General features: G+C 32.1%; 1 protein-coding gene across 1 annotated transcript in view; it reads left to right on the top strand.

The window, feature by feature from the left end:
• The window catches only part of LOC119612471 (tyrosine-protein kinase-like otk), a gene marked incomplete at its 5' end in the record, with an annotated part of 35301 nt that extends 25650 nt beyond the window's left edge, over positions 1 to 9651 (top strand). The window contains 6 exons of the mRNA XM_037968279.1: positions 1040 to 1926; positions 3915 to 4350; positions 4418 to 5247; positions 5318 to 5475; positions 8104 to 8440; positions 8514 to 9651. Coding sequence (XP_037824207.1) covers positions 1040 to 1926; positions 3915 to 4350; positions 4418 to 5247; positions 5318 to 5475; positions 8104 to 8440; positions 8514 to 8606 — 2741 coding nt within the window. The remainder of the gene's footprint in view (positions 1 to 1039; positions 1927 to 3914; positions 4351 to 4417; positions 5248 to 5317; positions 5476 to 8103; positions 8441 to 8513) is intronic.
• Between the last annotated feature and the right edge of the window lie 1339 nt (positions 9652 to 10990).

Raw genomic sequence — 10990 nt, forward strand, 5'->3', positions numbered from 1 at the left:
AGTCCAGACTATAGTTTTGTCTATAGTCCAGACTATAGTCTTGTCTATAGTCCAGACTATAGTCTTGTCTATAGTCCAGACTATAGTCTTGTCTATAGCCTAGACTATAGTCTTCTCTATAGTCCAGACTATAGTCTTGTCTATAGTACAGACTATAGTCTTGTCTATAGTCCAGACTATAGTCTGATCTATAGTCCAGACTATAGTTTTGTCTATAGTCCAGACTATAGTCTAGTTTATAGTCCAGACTATAGTCTAGTATATAGTCCAGACTATAGTCTAGTTTATAGTCCAGACTATAGTCTAGTTTATAGTCCAGACTATAGTCTTGTCTATAGTCTTGTCTATTGTCCATACTATATTCTTGTCTATAGTCCAGACTGTAGTCTTGTCTATAGTCCAGACTATGGTCTTGTCTTCAGTCCAGACTATGGTCTTGTCTACAGTCCAGACTATAGTCTTGTCTATAGTCCAGACTATAGACTTCTCTATAGTCCAGACTATAGTCTTGTCTATAGTCCAGATTATAGATTTGTCTGTAGTCCAGACTATAGTCTTGTCTATAGTCCAGACTATAGTCTTGTCTATAGTCCAGAATATAGTCTTGCCTATAGCCCAGACTATAGTATTGTCTATAGTCCAGACTATAATCTTGTCTATAGTCCAGACTATTGTCTCGTCTATAGTCTTGTCTATAGTCCAGACTATAGGCTTGTTTATAGTCCATGCTATAGTCTTGTATATAGTCTTTTCTATAGGCCAGATTATGGCCTTTCCTATAGTACTTTCTATATTCGAGACTTTAGTCTGCTCTATGGTCCAGGTTTTGGTCTAAGCTATTGTCTCGACTATAGTCTAATCTACTGTCTATAGCACAGACTATATTGTACTCCATACTATAGTCTACAGTCCAGACGGTAGTCAATCCTTAAATAAGGATAATTGCCCAAACTATAGTTCGGTCTATGTTTTAGTCCCATAAATAAATCATTTATCGTTTTAGAATCTCCATCTTACCATTCAACTTTTTTCTTTTCAGGGATCCAATCGGCTTCCGTACAACTGTTAAGCAATCGTCCTCATGAAGTTATACTTAAGTGCCATGTAGAAGCCTCCTCAGGTGATGGTCTACTCGAAATCGAATGGTTTCGCAATAGCGAAAAACTTAGTTCTTTAAAAAATATAGAATTGCAAGAAAATCGCCTCGTCATACACAATCCCAGTAATTTAGATGCTGGCCTTTATCGTTGTATAGCCGCCAATGCTGCTGGACGTGTTATCAGTCGTAAAGGTTATATATTAAAATGGGCCTCGGCAAAATCGGAACATACCGAATCTTCACGCAATTGTATACCAAGACTTAAGAAAAACTATATTATGCCGGAAAGTATGAAAAATATGTTTCTTTGTCGCGACAAACGAGGAGGAGATGATGATAAATTACCCCAAGCTGAGGTGAAAATTACTCAAGGTCCTGCCAAAAAAGTAGTAGTAAAAGAGAATGATGCTGCCGAATTAACTTGTGCCTATAGCAATTCACAAAAACAAGCCTCCGATGTTATACTCAAATGGCACAAAGATGGTAAATTCTTTCGACAAATTAATGTGGCCGGAGAGGCAAATGATCAACGTTTAGTAGAATCCAATAAGGATCCCATGTTACGCGAAGATGTTCGTGTCTCGATAGCCAAGGAGAATGGCTCCTTAATATTTACCAGTGTTATTGCGAGTGATGCTGGCCAATATGTGTGTCAAATCGTTGTAGAAGGCTATCGTCCCACCACTTCTGAGCCGGGTGAATTGCAAGTCATTGAACAATTGAAATTCATGCCACAACCTACTTCGAAGAATCTCGAATTGGGTTCGGTGGGCAAAGTACATTGTAAGGCACAGGGAACACCAGCACCACAAGTTAAATGGCTTAAGGTAAGTAGAAAATGGTGGAATATAGAAGGGAACATAAAAATAAGTTTGTCTTTTGTTGTAGTTAAAGTTAATACACTAGTTTTGGTTTATTTGTTGTAGTATTACAACACTAGGAGAATTGGGATAGAGGGTGATAAGTGAGACAGTGGTTTGTTAAGAATTTTTAAAAGAAATTAGGAGTCAAATGGACACGATTTTCATGTAATAAAGTGACCTTTTTAAAGAAAATTTTCTAAAGAACATTTTTTTATAATAGAAGCGAACTTTTGACTTCTTAACCACTGTCTTTCTCCATTATAGAAAACTACTTAAGGGTAGTTTGGCAAATAAACTGCAAACAACTGGAATAATGCAGAAAAAAATATAATAAAAATCTAACAAAATTAGTTTCATTTGAACAACGTACTTAAAGATATTATGTAAAATACTCGTACCGAGTAAGAAACATAAAAAATGGCTAAAAAAAACCTAAAGAGCTTAGTGGAGTATTTTATACCACTTATATGAAAAACATACTAATACTCGTTGTTGTTGAAGTATGCAATGGAATTTTATTTCACAAACAAATAAAGTCAATGACCAGTGGGCATTTCTGCAAAAATTCGTTTTTTTTTGTAGAAAAAAAAGGAAATATTAAAAAACTAGTAAAACTATATAGAAAAAAAATCCTAATATTACTTTGGTTTGTACCTTTTTTTTTCTTGGTTAGGAACATAGTAATCCAGTCTAATTAAGAAAAAAAATGGAAGGTGTTGCAGTAATACTAAGATTTAAGAGTTTAAGTATTAAATGTATTAAATTTAAAGGGATAAATAACATTATAATTTGATTTTAAAGTGTTGTAAAGGCTTTGTATTCTAATTATTATGCTACATAATGCATTATATTTTGATTATAATGTGTTAGAATGCATTATATTTCGATTATAATGTATTTTTAAGCATTAAAATCCTATTACAATGTATTCGATTACATTAGATTCCAATTATAATGCATTTGAACACATTATATTCTGATTATAATGCATTTGAACACATTATATTCTGATTATAATGTGTTTTAATACATTATATTCCGATTATAATGTGTTATAATACATTATATTCCGATTATAATGTGTTATAATGCATTATATTCCAATTATAATGCACTGTAATACATTATAATGCGATTATAGTGCATTTGAATACATTATATTCTGATTATAATGTATTTTATTATATTATATTCCGATTATAATGTGTTATAATACATTATATTTCGATTATAATGTATTTTAATATATTTTATTTCGATTATAATGTGTAATAATGCATTATATTCCGATTATAAAGCATCTCAATACATTATAATGGGATTATAGTGCATTTGAATACATTATAGTACTATTATAATGCATTTGAATACATTATAATACGATTATAATGCATTCTAATACATTATAATACAATTATAATAAATTTGAATACATTATAATACGATTATAATGCATTTAAATACATTATAATACTATTATAATGCATTTGAATACATTATAATACGATTATAATGCATTTGAATACATTATAATATGATTATAATACATTATAATACGATTATAATGCATTTGAATACATTATAATACGATTATAATGTATTTGTATACATTATAATATGATTATAATACATTTAAATACATTATAATACGATTGTAATGCGTTTGAATACATTATAATTCAATTATGAGGAATTTAATGCATTATATTCCGATTATAATCAGTTATAATACATTATTTTCCGCTTATAATATGTTTTAATAAATTATAATCTGATTATAATGTGTTGTCATTCATTATATTTCGATTGTAATGCAATTTAAACATTATATATTCCAGTTATAATATGTTAAATTCCAGTGTATTTCGATTCGATAATGTCACCTCTCAAAACGTTTAAGCCCCTCAATTCTTTTGCCCTTACTCACCCCGTTTATTTCTTCTTTTTTCCAGGATTTCAATGAAGACTTACCCGATTCTCTAGAGGACATAAATGGTACTTTAACCTTTAAAAATGTGTCAGCTGAGCATCGCGGCAACTACACCTGTATGGCTTCAAGTAGTCAAGGACAAATTAATGCCACCGTTAGCATAAATGTAGTGGTGGCTCCACGTTTTCTGGTCGCTCCTGAAGGACCTATCGAAAGTGCTGAATCTGGTGTGGCTATTATGCATTGTCAGGCCACGGGAGATCCCAAACCCACCATACAATGGGATAAAGATTTGGAGTATTTAAGTGAGAATAATACGGATAGGGAGAGATTTAGATTTTTAGAGAATGGCACCTTGGAAATACGTAATGTACAGATGGAAGATGAGGGTAGTTATGGTTGTACTATTGGCAATAGTGCGGGTCTGAAGAGAGAGGAAGTGAGATTTATAGTGAAACGTAAGTTTTATAACATAGAGAAAAATTTGAATCTCAAATTTTAAATGTCAAATTCTTAATATTCCAGCTGCCGATGGCTTTCCTTTGGGCGAAGGAGAACAGGAGGGTTTTCTTATTACTCGCGCCGTTTTAATCACCATGTCGGTAGCCTTTGCTTATATAATCTTGGTAGTGGGTCTGATGATTTGGTGCCGCTATAGACGTCAGGCTCGCAAAGCCCGTCTTAATGAAGCCAATCCTGAAGCTGGTGAGGGTGATAAGTTAGCTGAGAATGAACCCTGTTTATCGGAGAACAAAAGTGCCAAAACACGTAAAGCAAATGGCAACAATAATCCAAAGGGTAACGTTGGACATGATGCCCAAAAATCTGATGATACCGCCTGCAGTAATCATTCAAAAACTTCCAAAAAGTCCAATGTCTATGATCAATTAAGTTTTCCTCGCTCGGGTATAAGTGAACTGCTACAAGTGGGTCGCGGTGAATTCGGCGATGTATTTGTGGGTAAAATTAAAACCTCACTCATCAAACAGACCGATGACAAAGACACCGATACTGAGAAAAATAGTAACAGTGATAATGGCAATGGTTCAGCAGCAACCACTTCTACTACAGTGGAAAAGAGAAGATCCAAAACTTCCATGGATGATATAGAAGAAATCAAAGAAGAACAGGAAACCTGCAGCAGTGAAGGAGATGCTCAGGGTAATGCCAATTCAGATGAATATAAATTAGTTATGGTGAAGGCTTTAAATAAGGTAAAGGATGAAAATGCTTGCCAAGAGTTTAGGCGACAAATCGAAATGTTCCGCACTTTAACGCACAAGGGAGTAGTGCGTTTATATGGTTTGTGTCGCGAAAAGGATCCTCACTATATGGTTTTGGAATACACTGATTGGGTGAGTTCAAATTTGAAGGGTTTTTAATGAACCATAGAATCTAATTATGGCTTACCTTTTTGATTTATAGGGTGATCTCAAGCAATTTTTATTGGCCACCGCTGGCAAAGTCAATACTTCCACAAATTCCTCCTCACCACCACCACTACAGACTGGGCAGGTCTTGGCTGTTGCTTATCAAATAGCCAGAGGCATGGATGCTATATATAGAGCAAGGTTTATACACAAGTAAGTAAAATAAAACTGGACTAGAATTTAACAAGAAAAGAACTAGAGCAGAAATAAAACAGAACAAAACTAGAACAGAACTAGAACAGAACAAAACTAGAACAGAACTAGAACATAACTAGAACAGAACTAGAACAGAACTAGAACAGAACAAAACTAGAACAGAACTAGAACAGAACTAGAACAGAACTAGAACAGAACTAGAACAGAACTAGAACAGAACTAGAACAGAACTAGAACAGAACTAGAACAGAACTAGAACAGAACAGAACTAGAACAGAACTAGAACAGAACTAGAACAGAACTAGAACAGAACTAGAACAGAACTAGAACAGAACTAGAACAGAACTAGAACGGAACTAGAACAGATCTAGAACAGAATTAGAACAGAACTAGAACAGAAATAGAACTGAACTAGAACTAAACTAGAACTGAACTAGAACGGAACTAGAACAGATATAGAACGGAACTAGAACAGATCTAGAACAGAATTAGAACAGAACTAGAACAGAAATAGAACTGAACTAGAACTGAATTAGAACTAAACTAGAATTGAACTAGAACTGAACTAGAACTGAACTAGAACAGAACTAGAACAGAACTGGAACAGAACTAGAACAGAACTAGAACAGAACTAGAACAGAACTAGAACAGAACTAGAACAAAACTAGAACAGAACTAGAACAGAACTAGAACAGAACTAGAACAGAACTAGAACAGAACTAGAACAGAACTAGAACAGAACTAGAACAGAACTAGAACAGAACTAGAACAGAACTAGAACAGAACTAGAACAGAACTAGAACAGAACTAGAACAGAACTAGAACAGAGCTAGAACAGAACTAGAACAGAACAGAACTAGAACAGAACTAGAACAGAACAGAACTAGAACAGAACTAGAACAGAACTAGAACAGAACTAGAACAGAACTAGAACAGAACTAGAACAGAACTAGAACAGAAATAGAACAGAAATAGAACAGAACTAGAACAGAACTAGAACAGAACTAGAACAGAACTAGAACAGAACTAGAACAGAACTAGTACAGAACTAGAACAGAACTAGAACAGAACTAGAACAGAACTAGAACAGAACTAGAACAGAACTAGAACAGAACTAGAACAGAACTAGAACGGAACTAGAACGGAACTAGAACGGAACTAGAACAGATCTAGAACAGAATTAGAACAGAACTAGAACAGAAATAGAACTGAACTAGAACTGAATTAGAACTGAACTAGAACTGAACTAGAACTGAACTAGAACTGAACTAGAACTGAACTAGAACTGAACTAGAACTGAACTAGAACTGAACTAGAACTGAACTAGAACTGAACTAGAACTGAACTAGAACTGAACTAGAACTGAACTAGAACTGAACTAGAACTGAACTAGAACTGAACTAGAACTGAACTAGAACTGAACTAGAACTGAACTAGAACTGAACTAGAACTGAACTAGAACTGAACTAGAACTGAACTAGAACTGAACTAGAACTGAACTAGAACTGAACTAGAACTGAACTAGAACTGAACTAGAACTGAACTAGAACTGAACTAGAACTGAACTAGAACTGACTAGAACTGACTAGAACTGAACTAGAACTGAACTAGAACTGAACTAGAACTGAACTAGAACTGAACTAGAACTGAGCTAGGACTGAACTAGAACAGAACTAGAACAGAACTAGAACAGAACTAGAACAGAACTAGAACAACTAGAACAGAACTAGAACAGAACAGAACTAGAACAGAACTAGAACAGAACTAGAACAGAACTAGAACAGAACTAGAACAGAACTAGAACAGAAGTAGAACAGAACTAGAACAGAACTAGAACAGAACTAGAACAGAACTAGAACAGAACTAGAACTAGAACAGAACTAGAACAGAACTAGAACAGAACTAGAACAGAACTAGAACAGAACTAGAACAGAACTAGAACAGAACTAGAACAGAACTAGAACAGAACTAGAACAGAACTAGAACAGAACTAGAACAGAACTAGAACATAACTAGAACAGAACTAGAACAGAACTAGAACAGAACTTGAACATAACTAGAACAGAACTAGAACAGAACTAGAACAGAACTTGAACAGAACTAGAACAGAACTAGAACGGAACTAGAATAGAACTAGAATAGAACTAGAACAGAACTAGAACAGAACTAGAACAGAACTAGAACATAACTAGAACAGAACTAGAACAGAACTAGAACGGAACTAGAACAGAACTAGAACAGAACTAGAACAGAACTAGAACAGAACTAGAACAGAACTAGAACAGAACTAGAACAGAACTAGAAAAAAACTAGAACAGAACTAGAACAGAACTAGAACAGAACTAGAACAGAACTAGAACAGAACTAGAACAGAACTAGAACAGAACTAGAATATAGAACTAGAACAGAACAAGAACAGAACTAGAACAGAACTAGAACAGAACTAGAACAGAACTAGAACAAAACTAGAACAGAACTAGAACAGAACTAGAATATAACTAGAACAGAATTAAAGCAGAACTAGAGCAGAATTGAAATAGAATTGAACTGTATTCGAACTAAAACTGTATTTGAACTGATGTTCAAACAATTTTTAACTGGTTTTTATAACCTTTCTTGTTGCAGAGACTTGGCCACCCGTAATTGTATTATTTCCAGTGATTTCATCGTTAAGGTTTCATATCCCGCTCTCAGTAAAGACAAATATAACCGTGAATATTTCAAACATCGCAACACCCTACTGCCCATAAGATGGTTGGCACCCGAATGCATACAAGAAGATGAATATACCACCAAAAGTGATATTTATGCTTTCGGTGTAGTAGTATGGGAACTATTTACACAGGCCACTAAATTACCCTTCGAAGATGTAAGCAATGAAGAAGTGATACAACGAAGTCAGGCGGGTAAATTGGAATGGCAGTGTGCTGAGAATACACCCGATAGTCTTAAGGAAATATTGGTGAGTTGAAAGAATAAGGATATTAGGAGTAAGAAGATTTTATTAATTTTTTTTTTGGAAATTTGCTTTGCAGACCACTTGCTGGAATGTTAATCCCAAGGAAAGACCCTCATTTAGTCAATTGGGTTCGGCTTTAAGTAAAGCCATACAAAGTCTGGATAAATAAAACAACAACAGAAATGAGTGAGATATAGTATTTTATTTCGAATAATTTGCATTTATTTTAAATTTAGTGAAAGAAAGAAAACAAAAAGCCAAAAATTTTACTTAAGTTTTACTGCCTCATTAACATAAACGAATAAATTTATACATAATATTAAAATATATATTAAACATATAAACATAACTATATATATAGAAGTAGTATATAAATGAATAAATATTATTTATTATAATTAAGACAAGACAATTTTGAAGGTTGGTAACACATATATCTAGAACTTCCTTCATGGGATTCCATTTTTTTATAAAGATTTCATACGATTTCATTATTTCCTCACGACTGTTTAATATATATTTATATAATAATGTTTTCATAGATATTTTCTTACAGTGTATAATATATATTTAGCATTTAATTAATATAAACAATAAAAAAAAATCAGAATCGTGTTTAACACTTTTCACTTTCTTGATATAAAATTAAAATATTTTGTGTTTAAAAGTTTAAATAAACATTAAACAAATAGAAAACTAAACTGAAGGGCAACATTTTAATTGAAAAATTTGCCACACAAAACGGCAACATTTTGCAAAAAGTCAACATTTTCTATTGTTAAGAGAAATTTATAATAAAAACCAAGTACTCATTAAAATAATTTAAAGAAAAACACACAAAATAACTTCTTAGAAACTTGCAAAATACAGCCGCCATTAAAACTTTGTAAATAAAATGGTTGAGATACACTTAAAGAAAAAACTTAAGCTAAACAAAGCGGCCATACAATTCATACCAGTTAAAGCATTTATAGTATTTTTAAATAAAACAAACATTTCTTTTGTACTTTTTTATAAAAATCATTAAAAACAAAAAACAAAAAATATTTATTTTCTTTAACAACATAATGTATTATTAATTTAATTTTATATATTTAAGGCAACAATTTTATTTTATAAATAAAACCACATCATAAATTAAACAACTGTATAGTCTAAGTCTAAAGTCAGTCAGTCTTCTTGCAAATGAACTCTCATTCTTAATAAACAAAAAATAAATTTAATAAAAAGAAATGAGTAACACAACATAAATTAAATCTGCCATAGTGTTTAAGCTTTTTTTCATGTTTAAAAAACAAATTTATTAAGTGGAAAATAATAAAATAATGTTTTCAAACAAAAATTTACTTCTAAGTGGTCATAATTATAACAAAAAAACAAATATGTACAGTAAAAAATAATTATATATGGAAAAAAAATTAATAAAAGAAAATAAATATTAAATAATTAAACAAATATTATAAAAATAAAGAACATTTTAATAAAAAAATTGCTTAAATTCTTTTAAAAATTTTGAACAAAAATATATAAGCGGGCTATAGACTAGAAACTAGAACTAGAAACTAAAACAGAACTAGAAGCGAACTAGAAGAAGACTAAACAGAACTAGAACAGAACTGGCAGAGAACTTGTACAGAACTAGAACAAAACTTGAACAACACCATAACACCATAACACCACCAGAACAGAATTACAACAGAACTAGTGTAACAGAAGTTAAACAACACTATAAAAACACTAGAGTAACACAAGCCCAACATTAGAACTACTCTATAATACAGATGAGACTATAGTCTGGATTACAGACAAGACTATAGTCTTTGCAATAAACAAGATTAAAGTCTAGACAATAGACATAACTATAGTCTTGTCTATAGTAAAGACTATACTCTTGTCTATAGTAGACTATAGTCTTGTCTATAGTAAAGACTATAGTCTTGTGTATAGTAAAGACTATAGTATTGTCTATAGTAAAGACTATAATAGTCTTGTCTATACTAAAGACTATAACAGCCTTGTCTATAGTAAAAACTATAGTCTTATCTATAATAAAGACTATAGTCTTGTCTATAATAAAGACTATAATCTTGTCTATAGTAAAGACTATAGTCTTGTCTATAGTAAAGACTATAGTCTTGTCTATAGTAAAGACTATAGTCTTGTCTATAATAAAGACTATAGTCTTGTCTATAGTTAAGACTATAGTCTTGTCTTTATTAAAGACTATAGTCTTATCTATAGTAAAGACTATAGCCTTGTCTATAATAAAGACAATAGTCTTGTCTATAATAAAGACTATAGTCTTGTCTATATTAAAGACTATAGTCTTGTCTATAGTAAAGACTATAGTCTTGTCTATAGTATAGCCTATAGCCTTGTCTATAGTTAAGACTATAGCCTTGTCTTTATTAAAGACTATAGTCTTGTAAAGACTATCTTTATTGTAAAGACTATAGTCTTGTCTATAGTAAAGCCTATAGTATTGTCTATAGTAAAGACTATAGTCTTGTCTATAGTAAAGACTATAGTCTTGTCTATAGTAAAGACTATAGT

The sequence above is a fragment of the Lucilia sericata genome, unplaced genomic scaffold (genome assembly GCF_015586225.1).
Source record: "Lucilia sericata isolate MDLA Ls3-8-SP2 unplaced genomic scaffold, ASM1558622v1 Contig001704F_arrow, whole genome shotgun sequence".
NCBI lineage: Eukaryota > Metazoa > Arthropoda > Insecta > Diptera > Calliphoridae > Lucilia > Lucilia sericata.